The 23691-nt window shown below is 45.5% G+C and overlaps 1 protein-coding gene across 2 annotated transcripts in view; it reads left to right on the forward strand.

Moving 5' to 3' along the window:
• LOC145352713 (1-phosphatidylinositol 4,5-bisphosphate phosphodiesterase beta-2-like) overlaps positions 1-23691 on the forward strand; it is a 118430-nt gene that overhangs the window by 35166 nt on the left and 59573 nt on the right. For both annotated transcript variants that reach the window (XM_080202961.1, XM_080202962.1), the window contains exons 8-12: positions 9352-9452; positions 13317-13483; positions 15855-16001; positions 16741-16898; positions 20001-20083. In XM_080202961.1, coding sequence (XP_080059087.1) covers positions 9352-9452; positions 13317-13483; positions 15855-16001; positions 16741-16898; positions 20001-20083 — 656 coding nt within the window. The remainder of the gene's footprint in view (positions 1-9351; positions 9453-13316; positions 13484-15854; positions 16002-16740; positions 16899-20000; positions 20084-23691) is intronic.

The following is a 23691-nucleotide window of genomic DNA, read 5'->3' on the forward strand; positions in this document are numbered from 1 at the left end:
AATATTAATTAGTATTAAACATGAAGATATGCCAAACATTGCCAAGCAGAAAACAAGAAAAAATGGTTGCACCGCAATATAACTGGTGCCCACATTATATGAAAACTAACTTTCTTGCATTTACCAAGTTAAATGGCAAATCAAAACACCAACATTAGATCATTCTAATGCATTGTACATGTTTGTAATTGTGAGGCGTGAATTTGATTTCAGTCCTCAATGAGGTACGTATCATTTATGTGCACTCCTCCAATAACACAAGAAGCACAGAAGAAACAATACTTTTCACTGTATGTTAATACATGTGACAATAATAAATCAAATCAAATCAAAATCACATATATGGGATTTTACAGCCTCGTTCGAGTGAGACTGGAAATCCCTGCCCAAGGTCAACTGACATTTCTGTTGTCCACCCCTCACCTGCTCCGATTCTGTGGCGGGTGGGATGGTAGAATTCTGGCAATGGTTTGAATTGGCATCATTTTGTATTACACTCTGTTACATATCCCTGCTGTGTGCCAAATGGTCCACAATATATTTAATATTAGATAATGACTACGTACTTCACAAAGATTGCTTTCTGCGTGGTTCTTTGTACATAGTATGATAAGCTACGTATAATGACTCTAAATTAAAGTCTCTCGTGCAATTTAGTGTTTATTGTTTGGAAAGTATTCGATTCTTTGCCATTGCCATACATGTGCGCATAATCGAGTAGTTAAAAGATATTAGAATGAATACGGGTGTATATATTTCCTCACCCAACTACGTGTTCTGCCGGAACAGTTTCTGAATTGCCAACATCTTTCCTCATAGCATTTTATTTAATTCTTGGAAGAGAGCCCATGTCATATTGGCCATGGGTTAATTCGTTCACCTTACAAATTTACATTGTTCACGTCGCTTTTAAAAATGCGTTTCTAGTGAAATGTTTGGGGTGAAATGTCCGCCATAAACAACATCACTTTCTAATGGCAGCCGGTGATCAAGGATGCGTCAAGGCCTCTCCGCGGGCTCAACCAGGGCGCAAGCACACCTCTGAACCTGCCAAAACCATAGCAACCAGTGCATCGTATGAACTGCCCGGTAGTCTCTGTTGTCCAGTGATTGTTGCTATACAAATTGAGAGGAGAGAGAAGCGGCTCTCAGGAGAAGGCTTTTGACAGGGGGAAGCACGAGTATTTAACAACAAAGAACAAAGAAAGTTACAGCACAGGAACAGGCCCTTCAGCCTGCACTGACCATGCTGCCCGACTTAACTAAAATCCCCTATCTTTCTGGGGAACACATACCTCTATTCCCATCTCATTCATGTACTCGTCAAGATGCCCTTTAGAACATAAGAACATAAGAAATAGGAGCAGGAGTGGGCCATCTAGCCCTTCGAGCCTGCCCCGCCATTCAATAAGATCATGGCTGATCTGTCGTGGCTCAGTTCCACATTCCCGCCCTCTCCCCATAACCCTTAATTCCCTTGTCTATCAGAAACCTATCTACCCGTGTCTTAAATATATTTAGTTCCATAATTTGTTACTTCCATAATTTAAATATATATTTAAATATATATAAATATATATATTAAAAGAACTGCTTGGGACTCTGCGGGTATTCGGGTTCAGGATGCATTTCATTGCCCGGATCTGATTACTGTACTCTGCTGCAGAGCGTCTAATTAAGGCCAATGTGTCCCTCATGGCACCCCTTCGCTTTGGGAGAGGAGTACGGCAGGTCTGCCCCTTGTCCGACCAACCGTATTTTAGATACGTGGAGCCATTCCTGCGCTTCTTGTGGAGGAGATTGTTGGGTTTGGCTCTGCGTGATCCGGATATAGGGGTTGTCCTGTCAGCTTATGCTGATGACGTGCTCCTCGTGTTCACGGACCCGGCTGACCTGCGGAGGATGCGAGAACGCCAGATGGTGTATTCCACCGCGTCCTCCACCAGGATCAACTGGACCAAGTGCTCCCCGGATTCCTGGTCGGTCCGTGGGAGACAGACCCCCTCCCGAAGGAGCCCACCTGGAGCAGGACCAACCTCCTCTACTTGGGGGCCCATCTCTGCCCAGCCGAGGAATCCTGGCTGGTGAACTGGCAGGACTGGAGGCCAAAGTCTCTGCCCACCTGAGTCGCTGGACAGGACTGCTCCGAGTGCTTTCCTACAGGGCGCGAGTTCTCGTCATAAACCGGCTGCTCGCCTCCATGCTGTGGTACCGGCTGGTCACTTTGACCCCTCCCTCTGGCTTTGTCGCCAATATCCAGAAAATCCTTGTGCGGTTATTCTGAGCAACCGACTGCACTGTATCTCTGCCGTGGTTCTGCATCTCCCGCCTGCAGAGGGCAGTCAAGGTCTCATGTGCTTTCGCACACGTGTAGCGATCTTCCACCCCCAGACATTGCAGACGGTCCTTTACGTTGAATCTTCTCCACGATGGTGTGCCCTGGCAACGTATTTCTTCCGCCAGTTGCACAGCTTGAATTATGACATGCAGCTTCTGCATATAAATCTGGGGCGCATTCTGATCTCCCCGCGGGAGTTGCCTGTCTTTTACCAGGACCTCCTGTCTGGAACACGGTCGCCTCACAATGCAGGCCGCCCCTGCCACTGCTCAGAAATCTGCTCCGCTAGCTGTATAACTCCAGGTGGCTGACGGAGAGGGGGGGCTGTGGACGTGGACGTGGACGCCGGGGTGACCAGGATCGGGGATGTGCTGGATGGCGGAGGAGCAGGCTGGATGAGCCCCCACGTGCTGGCTGAGCCCCCACGTGCTGGCTGAGCGCACGGGGGTGGCCGTCCGGTGCACGTTCAAAGCCTTAGGACGGTCATGCTCGGCCCTGAGTGCACACACAGTCTCGAGGCAGTGCGGGTGTGCGGTGGGATCCCATCCGAGTGTTCCCCTGCTCAGACGGAATTCCACATAGGCCCAAAGCCTAGACACCACCCCGCCCCCCGCCCCCTGGGGTCAGGTGCCCCACAGCATGTGCCGCCTCACGGAAATGTCCTCTGTGCCTTTTTCCACCGTGCGGAGACGTTTCCTGTATGTGCTGCTGCTGCACACCTTCCACTACCACACCCTCGCCTGTTGCCTGGATACACCTTGGCGGGCCTTGTTGCTGCCGGGTGACGGAGGTCCCCAGTGGAGGTCCCTGTACAGAGGGATCTGCCCCAATTATCCTGGGGAGCTGGCGTGGAGGGTGTTGCACAGTTCCGCACCACCGTAAGTTATATAGGCTCACGGGCTCCCAAGCTTTCCCCTTCTGTGGCCTTAAGGTGCCCATGGACCATATCTACGTTTTGTGTCTTAGGTTGCACTCCCTTTTCATTTTTCCTGAAAAACCTTTTATTAATGTTTTGTTTGCACTTCAGTCCCACGCTCCTGATCTACAGACACCTGGTGTGGAGAGGGCGGGATTGGGATGGCCACCTCCTTGTGAACCTGCTCCTGGGCCTAGCGAGATGTTTAACAGGTCCAGACAGCAGGTGATCGATGGGGTCGTCCATCCTGACTGTCTGCTATGTTCGTGGCCAGGTGTCTCTGGAGAGGGAACATGCGGTGTCCACGGGCGCAGTTGCCGCCTTCCACGCCCGTTGGGCACCGCAGGGGCTGGGGTGCCTTACAGACCCCGATAACCACATTCTGATTTAATGTTTTAAGTTTCCTTTGAACTTTGGTTTCGTTCAGGCAGTTCCCCCTCCTTTTGGGGAGCTGTCCTTCGCCTCTGAGTTCATTTATTTGTTTTGCTTTAAAAGAGGGAGAGAAGCGGCTCAAGGCCAACGGCTGTTGGGAGGGGAATGGATTTTGAATGTTGCAGTCGAGTGGGAGCTGAAAGAAATGGTTGGAGCTTGAAGGGTGGCTTGATGCAAGGGTGTGGGAATGGCAGTACGCTCACACCCCTCTCGCGGCACATCGCTTTAAAACCACTGTTCTAGAGATTATTCCTGCTCAACATGCAGGATTACAGTTCCTCCAGAGATTACAGACTCCTCAGGGATTACAGTTCTTCTAGGAGATTACAGTATGGCCTCAATCCTCATCCAAGATTATAGTTCCACAGAGATTACAGACCTCCAGAGATTACTGTTCCCTTTGAGATTACAGATGTTCCCCTCCACCAGAAATTACAGAACCCCCCAGAGGCTACAGTCCATTCGGAAATGAAACCCCAGAGTTTTACAGGCTACCTGGAGATTGCAATCCCCTGAAGATTACAGCCTCCCACTGCAGAACATAAGAACAAGGAGTCATTCAAGCTTGCTCCACCATACACGATCTGATTGCAGTCTACTTTCCTGTCTGACCCTAGAACCCCTGACTCCCTCATCTATCAAAAATCTAACTAACTCAGCCTTGAATATGTTTAATGACAGAGCCTCCTCTGTTCTCTGAGAAAAAGGATTTCACATAGGTCAATCTAGCATGGCCACTTAACCCAAGTGTCAGGGGATTAGTAGGGTAAATATGTGGGGTTAGGGGAATATTACCTGGGGTGGGATTATGGCCAGTGCAGACTTGATGGGCCGAATGGCCTCCTTTTGCACTGTAGGGATTCTATGATGAAATGTTTTCTTATTCAAAACTTTATCGATAAAACTTTCACATTTTCAAGGTCCAAATATTCTCTTGAAATATGACTTTGTCCGAATGACTTTTACAATGATGCCTCATGGTCCACTGGCTCTCCTTTATCTAACTTCCTTGTTACCTCCTCAAAGAGCTCTAAAAGATTTGTCAGACATGACCTCCCCTTGGCAAAGCCGTGCTGACTCAGTCCTACTTTATCATGCACTTCCAAGTACTCCACGATCTCATCTTTAATAATGGACTCTAAAATCTTGCCAATGACCGAACTCAGGCTAACTGGCCTATAATTCCCTGTCTGCTGCCTCCCTTCCTTTTTGAACTGCGGTGTTACAGTAGTTACTTTCCAGTCCCCTGATACTCTTCTTGCCTCCGGTGATTTCTGAAAGATCACCACCAATGCCTCCAGTTTCCTCAGCTATCTCTTTTAGAACCCTGGAGTTCAGGTGATTTATACACCTTCAGACCTTTCAGTTTCCCCAGGACCTTCTTCATGATGGTCACTACACCCACCTGTGCTCCCTGGCTCTCCTGAAGCTCTGGCATCCTACTGGTGTCTTCCGCCGTGAAGACTGACGTAAAGTAACTATTCAGTTTCTTTGCCATTGCTTTGTTTCCTATTATTATTTCTCCAGCCTCATATTCCAGTGGTCCAATGGCTATTTTTGCCTCTCTCTTCCCTTTTATATATTGAAAAAAAAACTTCTCCTATCTTCTTCTATATTACTAGCTAGCTTACACTCATATTTCATCTTCAGGCACCTGTTCGGGTACACTGAGGGAGAATTTAGCATAGTCAGTGCGCCTAACCAGCATGTCTTTCAGACTGTGGGAGAAAACTGGAGCACCCTGAGGAAACCCACACAGACAGGAGGGAACCTACACAGACACAGTAATGTGTGCAAAGGATGTGACACCCTTGCATTGAGATGGAGGCCAAGCCTTAGAAGCCAAGCTGAAGCAGTATTGAATTAAGGCCTCATTGATGCCCCTGCCTCCCTTAAGGTTCATCACATGAGCATGGGCTGAGGAGGAAGAGATGGGCTGAAGGGAGAGGAGGCCAGGTCTCCTCATGCAGTGTCACAATCCAAAGATGTCTGGGTTAGGTGAAGTGGCCATACTAAATTGCCCCTTAGTGTCCTGGAATGCATAGGTTAAAGGGGTAAACACGTGGGGTCATGGGGATAGGGCTTAGGTGAGATTGTTGTTGATGCAGACTTGATGACCTGAATGGCCACCTTCTATGGTTTCTATTTCAACTGATGACCATGAAAGCCTTGTTGGAAAAACCAATCTGATTCACTAATGTCCTTTAGGGACAGAAATCTGTCTTACCTGCACTGACCTACATGTGACTCCAGAGCCACAGCAATGTGGTTGACTCTCAATGTGGTTGGTCAATGAGTGCTGACCAGCCAGCAACGCCCACGTCCCACAAATTATTAATTAAAAAAACTCAAAGTACTTAATTAGTTGTAAAGTGATTTGGAACATCGTGAAATTGAGTAATGAAAATTGTTTGATGGTGAAAAGTTTTTAGCTTTCAAAAAGATTATTAATGCTTTTGACAGCTATGCAAGTTTCTTCCAATTATTTCAGAGTTAATTTATCTCTGAGTTGCAGTACCTTTAGTGGCCACTGCCTTAGGTGGTCATAGGTTCGACTGCAGTGATGCTTTTGCTGAGCTATGTCTGAATTTTCACTAGTCATTTTCTCTGCTCAGGTCACAAAGCAGTGATTTAGGTGGGAAAGTAGCTAAGGGCTTCAAAAATGAAAGCAACTAGTGAAAAAGGTTTTTTTTTAAGAGGTTTCTTCTTGCTCTTACTGGATGGATTGGCGTCCCCAGACTTCCTGTAGGGACAGTAAGTTGGAATGAATTCTTCTGTCTGTGGAGGTCTGCTCAAAACAAGAGCATCTGGAGTCCCCTGTTTAATTTCTGTTCCTGCTTAAACTTTGCAGTAGGTAGACTTTAAACCCTCTCAGATTTAAATAATCTTACTCAGATTGTTGGTAAAAGCAATACCTGATCTCAGACTAGAAGGACAGTGTGTCGTGTTCCTACAGAGTTGCAGAGTCACTTATATGTGGCAAATTTTGATAATTATTTCACTTTCACGCCAGTCTTTTTGTTCTACTGAATGTGGAAAGGAGGAGGCTTGTATTCTACTGGGTGAAATCTTCTAAACCATGCTGGTCTCCTTCACTTTGACATAAGCATACCAATCATATACAAGGATTGGTAAAAATGTGGATTCTTTATTTGAAGATAATAGTGTATATAGATAAAGTTAGTTGGACTGGAAAACTATGTACAGTCCATCTGATGTTTACTATATCTGACACCAGCCATGAGGCTAACATATCATATCCATGTTCTGTGTCAGGAGGGTAATAATTGACAGCAATTTAAAGTATGTTTCTTTCAAGGTGCATTTCATCATAAGAACATAAAAACATAAGAAATAGGAGCAGGAGTAGGCCATCCAGCCCCTCGAGCCTGCTCCGCCATTCAATAAGATCATGGCTGATCTGAAGTGGATCAGTTCCACTTTCCCGCTTTCTCCTCACAACCCTTAATTCCCCTGTCTATCAGAAACCTATCTACCCGTGACTTAAATATATTTAGCGAGGTAGCCTCCACCACTTCAACAGGCAGAGAATTCCAGAGATTCACCACCCTTTGAGTGAAGAAGTTCCTCCTCAACTCTGTTCTAAACTGCCCCCTCCTTATCTTGAGGCTGTGCCCTCTAGTCCTGCTATCCTTTCTAAGCGTGAAGAATCTCTCTACCTCTACCCTATCCATCCCTTTCATTATCTTATACGTCTTTATAAGATCCCCCCTCATCCTTCTAAACTCCAACGTGTACAGACCCAGTCTATTTTGTCTCTCTTCATAGTCCAACCCCCTCATCTCCGGTATCAGCCTAGTGAACCTCCTCTTGCACTTCCTCCAAGGCCAATATATCTTTCCGCAAGTGTGGCGACCAAAACTGCACACAGTACTCCAGCTGTGGCCTCACCAGTACCCTGTACAGTTGCAGCAAGACCTCCCTACTTTTATATTCTATCCCCCTCGCTGTAAAGGCCAACATTTCATTCACCTTCTTGATCACCTGCTGCACCTGCAGACTGGGTTTTTGTGACTCGTGCACAAGGACCCCCAGGTCCCTCTGCACCGTAGCATGCTGCAGCTTTTCGCCTTTTAAATAATAATCCCTCCTACTATTATTTCTGCCAAAGTGGATAACCTCACACTTGCTAACATTATACTCCATCTGCCAGGTCCTCGCCCACTCGCTCAGCCTATCCAGATCTCTCTGCAGACTTTCCACACCCTCCACGCAATTTGCTTTTCCACTCATCTTCGTGTCATCAGCAAATTTCGTCTCCCTACACTCAGCCCCCTCCTCTAGATCATCTATATAAATGGTAAACAGTTGAGGCCCCAGCACCGATCCCTGCGGCACTCCACTAGTCACCAACTGCCAACCAGAATAGCACCCATTGATACCAACTCTCTGCTTCCTATTAGACAACCAATCCTCTATCCACACTAACACCTTACCCCCAACTCCATGCACCCTAACCTTTTATGAGGCACCTTACCAAACGCCTTCTGGAAATCTAAAAACACCACATCCACCAGTTCCCCTCTGTCTACCGCACTAGTCACATCCTCATAGAAATCCAATAAATTTGTCAAACATGACTTCCTCTTAACGAATCCGTGCTGCGTCTGCTCAATCAAACCATTCTTTTCCAGGTGCCTCACTATTTCTTCTTTGATGACGGATTCAAGCATTTTTCCAACTACAGACGTTAAACTAACCGGCCTATAATTCCCTGCCTTTCGTCTGCTACCTTTTTTAAACAGCGGCGTAACATTAGCCGTTTTCCAATCTTCCGGCACTTCCCCAGAATCCAGCGAATTTTGATAAATAATTACTAAGGTATCCACTATCACCTCTGCCATTTCTTTCAGAACCCTGGGATGCATTCCATCCGGTCCTGGGGACTTGTCCACCTTCAGTCCCATTAGTCTATCATAACATGATGTGCACCCTGTGCTCTTATTTCAGGCATTAACCTTTGATGTGGCACCTTATCAAACAACTTTTGGAAATCCAAGTACACCACATGCGCAAGTTCTCCTTTATCCACATTTTTTGTTAACTTGTCCCTAAAATTCCCCTTTCACAAAACCATGTTGATTCTACCTGATTGTATTATGATTTTCTAAATGTACTGCTATTACATCCTTAATATGGATTCTTGCATTTTCCGTATGACAGATATTAGGCTAATTGGCCTATATTTTCCTGCTTTCTGTCTCCCCCTATCAGTCCTGCCAGATATTATAGGGATGAGAGCTAGCCTCCTCAAAGATTACAGCCTCCCAAGAGATTACAGTTCACTCAGAGATTGCAGAACAATAGAAATTACAGTCTTCCCTGGAGATTACAGCTCTTCTAGACACTCCTAGCATCCCAGAGATTATAGCCTCCCACTCCATAGACAGCAGAACCTCAGAGATTACAGTCTTCTCAAATATTACAGCATCCTCTCCAAGATTACAACCTAGCCTCCACATACAGAGATTACAGTCTTTGATATCACACCCCTCCCCCTTCCAGAGATTACAGCCAACCCAGATGTTACAATTTCTGGAAATCTCAGCACTCCCAAGTAAGTAGAGCCATTCTCCCAGGACCTGCCACGTCCCCTAACAAAAACCCATTTAATGAATTTTGTTTTCTTACTATCTTCACACAGACTGACGTGATCAATCCAGAAGATTTCACTGAATTAGTCTTCAAACAGTTTCTGACCCACCTGTGCTCGAGGCCTGAGGTTAACGAGATCTTCGATTCGCTGTGAGATGCATTTTAAAATATGATTTTTGCAACTTTGTCTAGTTTCTATCTCTGCATTAAAAAGAACAAAGAACAAAGAACAAAATCAGCCCGGGAAACAGGCCCTTCGGCCCAATGAGCCTGCACCGCCATCTCAACACCACCAGTCCACCTCTCTATCCATGACCCCTATCTAATGTTTTATGGTCATCCAGATTGAGGGAAACTGATTTAGGGACAATTTATTCCTGCCAATCAGCCTAACAGCACATCTTTGGGGTGTGGGAGGAAACCGGAGCACCCGGAGAAAACCCACGCAAGCACAGGGAGAATGCACAAACTCCCACAGACACTGGCCCAAATCCATGTGTCTGCACAGCAATCAGTGATAGTCACTGAGCTGTCGTCTTGCCCAGTATCTGGTCCAGTTTAGGCACACACTAACGACATGAAGCACTAGGCCAATCTCGAACAACCAAGAGCAGCCCCAGTACGACCCATCGCCTGTATGCCCCTCATTGGACACGAGGTGGACCAACTTAAAATCTGTGAATGAAAGAGAAAAAAAACCATTATTATCATACTATACCCATTTACATTACCAGGGACGCCCCAATGCTAATGACCCTTATTTAAAAGGTTCTCCTATATCCACCCATCTCCAACTCAGTCATGTGCCTAAGTTACTCTTAAAGGACTCTAGCGTGTTTGCCTCCACCACCTTACTTGGCAGAGCATTCCATACCCCCACTACCCTCTGTGTGAAAAACCTCCCTCTAATATCTGTGTTGTACCGCTCCCCCCTCACCTTAAGTCCATGGCCCCTTGTCCTACGTGTCTCTATTATAGGAAATAGCTTACCTCTGTTTACTCTATCTATACCCTTCATAATCTTATATACCTCTATTAGATCCCCCCTCAGTCGGCGTCTTTCAAGGGAAAAGAGCCCCAATTTCTTCAATCTTTCCTCATACCCCAGTCCTTCCATACCAGGCAACATCCTGGTAAACCTCCTCTGCACTCTCTCCAGAGTCTCCACGTCCTTCCGGTAGTAAGGCGACCAGAACTGGACGCAGTACTCCAAATGCGGCCGAACCAATGTTCTGTACAACTGCAACATTAGACTCCAGCTCTTATATTCTATACCCCTTCCTATAAATGCTAACATACCATAGCCTTTCTTCACCACACTCTCCACTTGCACTGCAACCTTCAAAGACTTGTGCACTTGCACCCCCAGGTCTCACTGCGACTCTATACTCCTTACGGGCTTACCCTTTATCATATAACTTCCCCCTACATTATTCTGGCCAAAATGCATCACCTCACATTTATCCGGATTAAACTCCATTTGCCATGTATCTGCCCAATCAACCAGCCTATCAATATCCTGCTGTATTGCCAGACACTGCTCCTCACTGCCCGCCAATCCAGCCATCTTGGTGTCATCAGCAAATTTGCTGATCACACTACCTACTCCCTCTTCCAAATCATTTATATACACTACAAAGAGAAGAGGTCCCAGTACCTAGCCCTGCGGCACACCACTAGTGACAGACCTCCAGCTAGAAAAAGACCCCTCCACAACTACTCTCTGAGGTTGGACTAAAACCTCCTCTTTGCAAGCCAGTTCTCTACCCATCTAGATACCTGACCACATATCCCATGAGCTTTAATCTTCTGTACCAACCTACCATGAGGGACTTTGTCAAACGCCTTACTGAAATCCATATAGACGACATCAACGGCTCGTCCTTCGTCAACCGTTTTTGTCACCTCCTCAAAGAATTCTACCAGATTCGCAAGGCAAGACTTCCCCTTGACAAAGCCATGCTGCGTATCCTTAATCAGGTCGCAACGCTCTAAGTGCTCATACATCCTATCCCTAAGAATCCTCTCCATCAACTTACCTACCACTGACGTTAAGCTCACCGGCCTATAGTTACCCGGGCTATCCCTCCTACCCTTTTTAAACAACGGTACCACGTTCGCTATCTTCCAGTCCTCTGGGACCTCACCTGTGTCCAAAGAAGAGACAAAGATTTGCGTCAGAGGCCCAGCAATCTCATCCCTCGCCTCTCTAAGCAGCCTAGGATAAATGCAATCAGGCCCCGGAGATTTATCGGTTTTAATGTCCTCTAAGAGCCCTAACACTTCTTTCCTCGTAATCAATAGATCTTTCAATCTGTCTACCACTCCCTCAATGACCGTACTAGACATCAAGCCCCTCTCCTTCGTGAATACCGACGCAAAGTATTCATTCAGGATCTCCCCCATTCCCTCAGCCTCTAAGCACAATTCCCCACGTTTGTCCCTGAGAGGACCGATTTTACCCCTAGCCACCTTTTTGTTCTTAAGATAGGAGTAAAACGCCTTTGGATTCTCCTTACCTCTACCTGCCAAAGCCATCTCATGCCCCCTCTTTGCTCTCCTAACTCCCCGTTTGAGATCCCTCCTACTCTCTCTGTATTCCTCCAACGCTCTCTCCGTTCCCAGCTGATTAGACCTGACATACGCCTCTCGTTTCTTCCTAACCAGGTCTTCTATATCTCTAGTAATCCACAGTTTCCTAATCCTACCTTTCCCATCCTTTCTCCTAGCCGGCACATGCCTTTCCTGCATCTTTTGCAGTTTTCCCTTGAAAGACTCCCATATGCCTAACGTGGTCTTGCCTTCCAACAGCCTATTCCAGTCTGTATCCCTAAGCTCCTGCCTAATCCGGCTGTATCTAGCCTTCCCCCAACTTAGCACCCTCCCCTTAGGACAGATCTCATCTTTTTCCATTTGTATCCTAAAGTAGACAGAGTTGTGGTCACTATTAGCCACATGTTCACCTACCGCAACCTCAACCACCTGACCCGGCTCATTTCCCAGAACTAAATCCAGTATCGCCCCCTCTCTAGTCGGGCTATCTACATACTGTTGCAAGGATCCTTCCAATACACATCTTACGAATTCCTCCCCGTCAGACCCCCCAGCTCTAGGCACCTTCCACTCCACCCCAGGGAGATTAAAATCTCCCACTACAACAACCCTATTCTTCCTACACTTATCCAAAATGTCCCTACATATACCCTCTTCCACTGCCCGCGGGCTATCGGGCGGCCTATAGTACACCCCTAGCATAGTAATGGCCCCCTTCCTATTCCTCAACTCCACCCACAAAGACTCAATTTCCAACCCCTCCATGTTATCCTCCCTCTGCACCGCTGTGATCTGCTCCCTAACTAACAGTGCCACTCCCCCTCCTCTTTTCAACCCTCCTCTATCACGCCTAAAACACTTATACCCTGGAACATTTAGCTGCCAGTCCTGCCCCTCCTTTAACCACGTCTGTCACTGCCACCACATCTAAATTCCTCGCGAACATCAAGGCCTTAAGTTCATCTGATTTTCCCGTCACACTCCTCGCATTAACCAAGAACCATTCCTTAACTGCACCTTCCCTTGTTTTTATTGTTTGCTTATGGTATGGTTTTACCTGCCCCACTGTGTTTCAGGAGGGAGGCCCAGATAAGATGCTGTCTCTCAGTGAAAGACGATTACAAGGCACTCGGAGACTCTCTCACTGTGACTCCCTGCCCAGTGGAAACAAGACTGAAGGAGGCACAACTCTCCACCCATCTATTCCTCTTCCTTAATTACTCAATGAATTTGACTCAGTGAATCTGAGTGGACTGACTGGGCTGAAAGAGTGGAGGGAAGAGTGCGAACAGGCTGTGGGAGGAGATTAAGTGGGCCAGCCGAGATCATGTTAGGTTAGAGTACGTGGGCTGTGGGAGAAGATTAAATGCGTGGGTAATGCAAGTTGGATAAGAATTTATACGTCCTATTTCAAGCTTGTGGAACAATGGGTTGAATTTACAGATCTGTTCTCTTTTTCAGGGATGTTCTGCTAAAGCCATACTTAACTCGACATCAGATGTCTACATTTATAAACAAGATACAGAGAGATGCCCGACTCAGCGATTTTCTTTTTAAACCATTGAAGCCTGAGCAAATCCAGAACTTAATTGAGAAATATGAACCTTCCAAAATTAATTCTCACAAAGGTTAGTTCTGTTCATGTATTCATTAACATTGGGTGGAAAATCTCTTCCATTCAGGTATCTTCACTGAGTCCAGTTAAGCTGATCTCTGGATTGGAATGAAAACTCTCTCACAGTTCATCCACTTCCTCCTCCTTCTCCTTTAGAACTGGCTCCATCCATTTCAATTTCAGTGTTATGTCACTTGTGTCACAATGTTAAACAAGCTTGGCATTTCTTTCCGAGCTTTGTGTCACTGGTTTCTGTATAGTGGGTTTGCTGAACAGATTTTTGCAGGTATTGGGTAACTGTATCTGTTCTCCTTGATTTCTGGAAAGCTGCAGCTATGGTGACAATAGTGCTTCCATGTTTAGAGAGAGATTTCAGCCAGGTCCCATTTCATACCACTAACCAACAAAGTCAGCGTGATACTGGGATCTGTGAATCCAGGATTTGATGAGGTCTGGTGAGGCAGGGATCTGGTTTGGTTTGTTTTGGGTCTGATGATTGGGATCTGGTGAAACTGGGATTGGGTGAATCTGAGATCTGATGAGGCCAATACCTGGTGAGGCCAGGATCTGGTGAAACTGGGTTGCTTTTCATGGTTCGAAACATACTAGCAGCCAACATGTAGGATTAGCCCTTATACTGATACCTGTCCTAGCTTATCTGCTGCTGAAACCTTCATTCACATCTTTATTTCCTCTCAACTTGACTATTCCTTTGCACCCCTGGCTTCTACATTCAACTATCCATAAACTTGAGGTCATTCAAAACTCTGTTATCCGTATTCTAACTTACACAAAGTCCCGTTCACCGTTCACAACTGTGCTCACTGACTTATATTGGCTCCTGGTTAAGCAGCACCTTGATTTATAAATTCTCTGCCTTGTTCTCAAATCCCTCTGTGGCCTTGCCCCTTCCGACCTCAGTAATCTTTTCAAGTGCTACAGCTCACCACGATCTCTGCAGTTCTGACCTTTTGAGTATTCCTGAATTTAATCACTCCATCATTGACCATATCTTCAGCGTTCTCAGCCATAAGCTCAGGAATTCCCTCCTTTAATCTCTTTGCCTCTCTACCCCACTTTTCTCCCTTAAGAGACTCCTTAAAACCTACCTTATTGACCTTCATCTGATCTAATGGATTGGATTTTATGGGAGCCACAGTTCTCACCAACACCGCTCCTCACACCCCCCCCCCCAAAAGGCTGCCCTGCAGCATTTAACATTGGGAGCAATGCCAACTGCATTAAGGCAAGGCTTTCAGCCTTTGCTCAGGAGAAAGTCTTGCCTTTGGAAGTTGCTGGTCAATTGAAGGGCTGGCAACTCTGCAGTCTCAGCTGCACTAGCAGGGAGCGATGACCACTGCTATGATTGCAGGCAGGCACGTTATGTTGAGGAGCCCAATGAAGTCCAGGATTGAGAGATGTCAGTATGGATGGGCAGGTGTGGGGCAGGGTTCAAGAAGCTGAGGGACAGGGCTGGTGTGCTTCTGATTGGCCAGAGGACCCCCAAAAAGGGTCCCACCACTATGTCCAATACCAGCTAAAGCTTCTGGACTTTGAACAAGAGGTGAGCCTCCCTTGCCTAGGATAAGGTACAGCAAAGGTGGAATAAGGTCCTTCAGTGGCCCATTAATCAGCCACTTAAGCAGTTTATTAAGTCCAAGAGCCAGAAGGCTGCTCAGTGCCTTCCCCGCTCCTGCAAAATTTCAGACAAGTTGAAGGCGGGTAGATCACTAGCAGGAAGGCCACACACTATATTTTATGTGCCACTTCACTTCAAATCTGCTAGTAGGGGAGTATAAAATCCAGTCCAATACTACATCAGTGGCTCTGTGTCAAACTTTGTTGTTAAAGGGGACCAGTTATCTCAATTGGCTAGATGGCTAGCACTTGGATCACATAGTTCGATCCCAGATCAGGCAGGCTCTGGGCCAGCCTCCTCACTGTAGAATCAAGTGGTAACAGAACACTTAGTCATGGTTTGGAAAATAATTACGAAGGACTTGCCTACAGGGAGGGAACTGAAGAAGAGCGAAGCTTGGAACGTGCCATGGCCATTTTATTACATTAAAGATGCTCTGTAAATTCAAACCATCATAGAGGGATACATGGGAATGAGAGAGATTGGAAAAGGGATGAAAGGACTATAAGAGGTAGGATAGGGAATGATAGACCCTAATAGAGAGCTATGAGGTTTTCTGTAAGCAGCCATTCATAAACACCTGCTTAATGACCTTAATCTGTCTTTTTACACTTGAACCTTTGGACAATTTTTGAGTAAAATTCTCTTGAATTGAACAACTAACAGGGTCTCTGGTTCAGGCTCACTAGCTGCTCTTTCCCTCAGCTCAATCCCTGGTGTAATAACTCTTTTGGTTCTTTCACAGGTCACATATCTCCTGAGGGGCTGATCTGGTATTTGTCTGGTCCAGAGAACAACCTGATATTTCCAGACAGGCTGACGGTATATCAGGACATGACGCAGCCTTTGTCACATTACTTCATCAACTCATCGCACAACACCTATCTCACTGGTAAAAACATTGGAGGGCACAAATAGAAACTGAAAAAGGAGAATCTGGGAGTGTGTCTTTGTCATATGGTGTAGGTACATTTAGTCACAATGAAGGAATGGTGATATAGTTCCAAGTCAGGATGATTTGGAACACGTGGATGGTATTCCCATGCATCTGCTGCATGAGGACTACAAATGGCATGAAAAAGGAAAGATAGTGAAAAATAATAAACATAATGGTACTAATTTGTGCTGAAAAACATTTTAAGAACAGGCTTGGGAGAAAGCTGCTTATTTAATTGATAAAAGTGGTCCAGCAATTCGAGCTGAAGACCAAGAGTTGAACTATGAATGGGCCATTATTTTCCAAGTTATCTCCTACTACTTAATCAATGAGTATGAGTACACATTCATAACTGCTATGAATATATTTACATTTAGATGCGTACATGCATTCATATATTTGGGGACTTGTTGGTGAACATATACACATATGAATGGATAGGTATTTCCATTCATGAATACTCTAACAGAATATGACCACATATTGAAGACTAAGTGTACCCAATGATATTATGTGTATCATTGATGAATATGTGTACTGTTGATGAATATATGTGCTCATTAATAAATATGAACACTATTGATAAATCGGTACAGTCATCCAATATTCTGAACATTTATCAAGGAATTCTTACCTTCAAAGGGCATTTCTACCTTTGATTTTGATCCTCTCTGCTCTCCATTAATTCTACTAGCTGGACAGTTCTCTGGGATCTCCTCCCCTGAGATGTATCGCCAGGTCCTCCTCGCTGGCTGTCGTTGTTTGGAGCTTGATTGTTGGAAAGGACGGCCGCCAGATGAAGAACCAATCATCAAGCATGGTTTCACCATGACAACAGAAATTCTCTTCAAGGTAATCTAATAGAGTCATAGAGGTGTACTGCATGGAAACAGACCCTTTGGCCCAACTTGTCCATTCCACTTTTATTTTAAACCCGAAGCTAATCCCAATTGTCCGCATTTGGTCCATATCCCTCTATACCCATTGTACCTATGTAACTATTTAAAAGCTTTTTAAAGACAAACTTGTATCTGCCTCTACTTCTGTCTGGCAGCTTGTTCCAGACACTCACCACCCTCTGTGTGAAAAATTGCCCCTCTGGACTCTTCTGTATCTCTCCCCTCTCACCTTAAACCTGTGCCCTCTAGTTTTAGACTCCCCTACCTTTGGGAAAAAATATTGACTATCTAGCTGATCTGTGCTCCTTATTTATTTTATAGACCTCTATAAGATCACCCCTCAGCCTCCTATGCTCCTTATAACTCAATCCATCAAGTCCTGGTAGCATCGTACTAAAGTAAAGAATTTTGTACTTCATAGGAGGACAGGGCAAAAGCTGGGAGATGGTTTTATTAAGGTGATAATTCAAACCAGTGATGTGTTGATGTGTTTTAATGTAGTTGATATTATTGCACACATTCATTGAGACATTCAAATCTCCTATCAACTTTCCTCTCTCTGTTCAGCATGGTCTTCAGCACTCAGCATCTCTTGACAGTGGTCTGAGTCCTGCCTGGTCTCTGCCGTTCAACTGTGTTTCAAGTCTTGCTGTTCCAAAAGGGATTAAAACACTTCACATGGATTTTTGATGTTCTTTAGTTCAGCACAAAAAGGGACTTACCCAGTGCACTGGCTAATGTTGGTTGCATAGGCCAGATCTGAGTGCACGATCACAGTGTACCTACTTGACCAAGTGTGTGGCATGGTAGCACGGTGGTTAGCACTGTTGCTTCACAGCTCCAGGGACCTGGGTTCAATTCCCAGCTCGGATCACTGTCTATGTGGAGTTTGCACATTCTTCTCGTGTCTGCGTGGGTTTCCTCCATGTGCTCTGGTTTCCTCCCACAGTCTAAAGATGTGTGGGTTAGGTTGATTGGCCATGCTAAATTGTCCCTTAGTGTCCTGAGATGTGTAGGTTAGAGGGATTAGTGGGTTAAAATATGTGGGGATAGGGTCTGGATAGGATTGTGGTTGGTGCAGACTTGGTGGGCCGAATGGCCTCTTTCTGCACTGTAGGATTCTATGATTCTATGAAATTCCAGACTGGTTTCATTCAGGCTTATAACCAGCACATCAAAACATTTACAATATTAAAATTGTATTGGAACCTAATTGTGTAAACTTGTGATACTTATTTAACTATTAATAAAATCCTCAGTTAGTGGTGGTGAAGCCAAAGTAGTGTGATTAATTCATAAACTAGCATTGGTTCCTATAAGTTAATGTTAGCATCACTCAAACTAGTGTTAACAACACCAAATCTACTGTTAGTAGCTACAAACTGGTGTTGATGTCACACAAACTATTGTTAATGACGCATACACTAATGTTAACAATCCACAAATTGATGTTAACTTCACACAAATTAGCATTAATGCCCACAAACTGGTATTAACAATGACATAAGTTTTTATAATGTTCATTCAAATTTGTGTTTATATGACCAAAGCTGATGGTACAATAATTCATAAGAACATAAGAACATAAGAAATAGGAGCAGGAGTAGGCCATCTAGCCCTTCGAGCCTGCCCCGCCATTCAATAAGATCATGGCTGATCTGTCGTGGCTCAGTTCCACATTCCCGCCCTCTCCCCATAACCCTTAATCCCCTCTCTTATCAAAAACCCATCAATCCGCGTCTTAAAAATATTTAGCGAGGCAGCCTCCACCACTTCAACGGGCAGAGAATTCCAGAGATTCACCACCCTTTGAGTGAAGAAGTTCCTCCTCAACTCCGTTCTAAACCGCCCCCCCTTTATCTTGAGGCTGTGCCCCCTAGTCCTACTGTCTTTTTTGAGCGGGAAGAGTCTCTCCACCTCTATCCTATCCATCCCATTCATCATCTTATACATCTCAATGAGATCTCCCCTCATTCTTCTAAACACTAACGAGTACAAGCCTAGTTTATTCAGCCTCTCCTCATATCTCAATCCCCTCAACTCCGGTATCAGCCTAGTAAACCTCCTCTGCACTCCCTCCAGGGCCAAAATATCCTTGTGCAGGTGCGGCGCCCAAAACTGCACACAGTACTCCAGCTGCGGCCTCACCAATGCCCTATACAGCTGCAGCAAGACCTCCCTACTTTTATATTCAATCCCCCTCGCTATGAAGGCCAGCATCCCATTCGCCTTCCTGACCACCTGCAAGCTGGGTTTTTGCGACTCATGCACAAGGACCCCGAGGTCCCTCTGCACCGTCGCCTGCTGCAGTTTTTTGCCACGTAAGTAATAGTCCTTCCTACCATTCTTCCTACCAAAGTGGACCACCTCACACTTGCCAACATTAAATTCCATTTGCCATTTCCTGGCCCATTCGCCCAGCCTATCTAGATCCTTCTGCAGACTCTCCACACCCTCTGCACAATTTGCCGTTCCCCCAATCTTGGTGTCATCCGCAAATTTCGACACCCTACACTTGGTTCCCTCCTCCAGCAACCCAACATGTATGCAGCTGCGTGTATTAGCACACATGGATGTGCACAGGAAGGCATACGTGCTCACTCATGCATGCATAATCATAAACATGTACAGACATACATTCACACATACTTGAGCAAACATGTGTACCGATGCCTACACATGCATGCGTACATACACTTACATGTGTGGACATACATGTAAATGCGTTAATTTGTATGTCATTAACGTCAGTTTGTATGCCATTAACACTAGTTTGTGTGCTGTTAAAATTAGCCTGAATGCACCAACACACGATTGTGTGCTCTTAACATGAGTTTGTGTCAGTAGTTGTTTGTGTACTATAAGGGGTATTGAGGTTTAGGGAGCACTGGCAGTTGAGGTAAAGGTCAGCCAGGGTTTAGTTGAACGGTAGAGCAGACCTTCCAATGAAGCATATGGACAGATCGCTACAATCTCTGAATGTTAATCAGCTGTGAGTAACAAACAGCACTTGTTTGCTGGAAATGAAATTGTTATTTGATGTTTTCTGTGACAGGATGTGATCGAGGCTATAGCAGAAAGTGCTTTCAAAACCTCCCAGTACCCAGTTATACTGTCCTTTGAGAACCATGTTGACTCGTAAGTAAATTTAATCTTTTGGAAAGATTAGAAAGTGCACAGAAGGGCAGGGTGGAAATTTCTGACAATGGGGAGGGGAGTAGACATCTGCAGAATGTATACTATGACAGAGTTCCCACTCCCATGTATCTGAGATTCATATAAATTTTCTGCCAAAGTTAAGGTAGTTCATAAAAACATACACAAAAGTTCCTGTTATTTGTGCCCAGTTGGGTACTCCACTCATTCGCATTTATTGGGCAAAACCAAATGCTGGCTGGTTACTCCAGATCTCTGCCCATTTCACATCCCATTTAATGTCCAGATTGGGTTTTATACTAGTGACAGAAATGCCATCATAGTTTGAAATTAATTTGATTAAAATTAGTGCATGATAATGTCTTTTAATTGCCTATCCAATTTCCTGATTCATGCTTCAGTATGATATGGTAGCCTAGCAAGGGAACAGTAGTGTCCACAGTATGATGTAGAAAGTCGCATGACAACAACATGGAATCACAGAATTGTTATAGAGTCATAGAGATATACAACACAGGAACAGGCCCTTTGGCCCAACTTGTCCATGCCAAACAGGTTTCTTAAACTGAACTACTCCCATTTGCATTTGGCCCACATCTTTCTATGTCTTCCTATCCATGTACCTGTCCTAATGTCTTTTAAATGCTGTAATTGTGCCTGCTTCTACCACCTCCTCTGGCAGCTCATTCCATATACCACCCTCTGGGTGAACAAGTTGCCCCTCAGGCAAGGGGACTTCTTACTTGGTACCATGTACAATCCTCTTTTAGCTGATGATTCAGTATTCCTCCACGTTGAACAACATTTGAAGGAAGAACCGTGGGTGACAAAGGGCGCAAAATGTGTGGGGAATTTCAATGTCTACCACCAAGAGTGGCTCTACTTATCGAGGTGCTCTTAAAGGATATAACTGCTAGACCGGGTCTGCAGCAGGTGAAAAGTTTTAAAAGTTTATTTATTAGCATCACGAACAGGCTTACATTAACACTGCATTGAAGTTACTGTGAAAATCCCCTAGTCACCACACTCTGGCACCTGTATTGTAACTGAGGGAATATTTAGCATGTACCTGACCAGCACATCTTTTGGACTGTGGGAGGAAACCCATGTGGATGCGCAGACTCCACAAGATCGGGAGTTGAACCCGGGTCCCTGGCGCTGTGAAGCAGCAGTGCTAACCACTGTGCTGCCATTCCACCCCTGTGGTGGTACAGGAACCAACAAGAGGGAAAAATATACTTGGCATCAACCTTACCAATACACCAGTTACAGATGTATCTGTCCATGACAGTATCAGCAAGACTGACCACCTCAAGGTCCTTGGGGAGATGAAGTCCCACCTTCACACTGAGAATAATCTCCATCGTGTTTTGTGGCACTATCACTGTGCTAAATGGGACAGACTTCTAACAGAGTTAGAAACTCAAGACTGGGCATCCATGGGGTACTGTGGGCCATCAACAACAGCAGAACTGTGCGCCAGCACAATCTGCAACCTCATGAGAGGCCTCGCCAATGAGGGGGAAACACCCAGGGGGCAGAAACATCTGGGAGGCCAGAAATGGTCATACCAGATCTTGGATCTCGTGCTATGTAATGAGGCGGGTAGAATTAGGGACCCTGCGGTGAAGGATCCTCTTGGGGAGAGTGATCATTATATGGTGGAGTTTCTGGTACAGATGGAGGAGGAGAAAGTGGGTTCCCAGACACGCGTACTTTGTTTGAACAGAGGGGAGTACGGTAGGATGAGAGAAGAATTGGCGAATGTGGACTGGGGGAGCACGTTGGAGGGAGGGTCTGCTGAGGAGCAGTGGAGGATCTTTAAGGAGATCTTTCTTGGTGCTCAGCGGAAATTTATTCCGATGGTCAAAAAGGACTGTAGGAGGAGAGGTAATAAGCCGTGGATAACGAAGGAGGTGAAGGAAAGTGTTAAATTAAAAGCGGAGGAATTTAGAGTAGCTAAGAGTAGTGGGCGAGAAGAGGATTGGGAGAGGTTTAAATGTCAACAAAGGTTGACAAAGAAGTTGATAAAGGGTAGGAGAAATTATGAAGCTGGGCTAGCGCTTAATATAAAAAAGGATAGCAAGAGTTTTTATAAATATATAAAAAGGAAAAGGCTGGCTAGGGTGAACGTTGGTCCTTTAGAGGATGAGAGGGGGGACTTAGTGGTAGGGGATGGGGATATGGCTAAGGTATTGAATAACTTTTTTGTTTCTGTCTTCACGGAGGAGGACGTGAATAATTTGCCGGGTGTTAGTGATGGAAAGGTGGTAGGACTGGAGGGTCTTAATGACATTACTGTTACTAGAGAGGCGGTGCTCGACAGACTGGAGGGGCTGATTGTGGACAAGTCCCCAGGACCGGATGGAATGCATCCGAGGGTTCTGAAAGAAATGGCGGAGGTGATAGTGGATGCCTTGGTGGTTATTTTCCAGACGTCGCTGGATTCCGGGGAAGTGCCGGAGGATTGGAAAACGGCTAATGTTACGCCGTTTAAGAAGGGTGCCAGGCAAAAGGCAGGGAATTATAGGCCGGTTAGTTTAACGTCTGTGGTAGGTAAAATGTTAGAGTCCGTCATTAAGGAGGAAGTTGCGAGGCATCTTGAAGGGAACTGCTTGATAGAGCAGATGCAGCACGGTTTCATTAAAGGGAAGTCGTGTCTGACAAATTTACTGGAGTTCTATGAGGATGTGTCTGGGGTGGTGGATAGAGGAGAGCCGGTGGATGTGGTCTTTCTGGATTTTCAGAAGGCGTTTGACAAAGTACCTCACAAGAGGTTATTGCAGAAGGTCGAGGGACATGGAGTTGGGGGTAGGGTGTTAGCGTGGATAGAGGATTGGTTGTCAAATAGGAGTCATGATGTGGGTATGCCGGCGTTGGACTGGCGTAAACACAGTAAAAAGTCTGACAACACCAGGTTTTAGTCCAACCTATTTATTTGATAATATACTCACAAGCTTTCGGGGTTAGCCCCTTCGTCAGGTGAATGGAGAGTTCTGGCCTCAGACAGAGCATATAAAGCACAGACAGTTTAGAGATTACTGATTAGAATGCGAATCCTTACACCTAACCTGCTGTTCAAGACCTGAAGTGGCTGATAATGTGAGTGGAAGGAGCACTGATCACAGTTTAAAGAGATGTGTATTGTCTCCAGACAGTATAGTGAGTCACTATACTGTCTGGAGACAATACACATCTCTTTAAACTGTGATCAGGGCTCCTTCCACACACATTATCAGCCACTTCAGGTCTTGAAAAGCAGGTTAGGTGTAAGGATTCGCATTCTAATCAGTAATCTCTAAACTGTCTGTGCTTTATATGCTCTGTCTGAGGCCAGAACTCTCCATTCACCTGACGAAGGGGCTAACCCCGAAAGCTTGTGAGTATATTATCAAATAAATAGGTTGGACTAAAACCTGGTGTTGTCAGACTTTTTACTGTCAAATAGGAGGCAGAGAGGGGTCAATGGGTGCTATTCGGATTGGCGGATGGTGACTAGTGGAGTGCCCCAGGGGTCGGTGCTGGGGCCTCAGCTTTTTACCATTTATATAGATGATCTGGAGGAGGGAACCGAGTGTAGGGTGTCGAAA

Source organism: Carcharhinus amblyrhynchos, chromosome 14 (genome assembly GCF_965287045.1).
Source record: "Carcharhinus amblyrhynchos chromosome 14, sCarAmb.v2.hapA, whole genome shotgun sequence".
In the NCBI taxonomy this organism is placed as follows: Eukaryota; Metazoa; Chordata; class Chondrichthyes; order Carcharhiniformes; family Carcharhinidae; genus Carcharhinus; species Carcharhinus amblyrhynchos.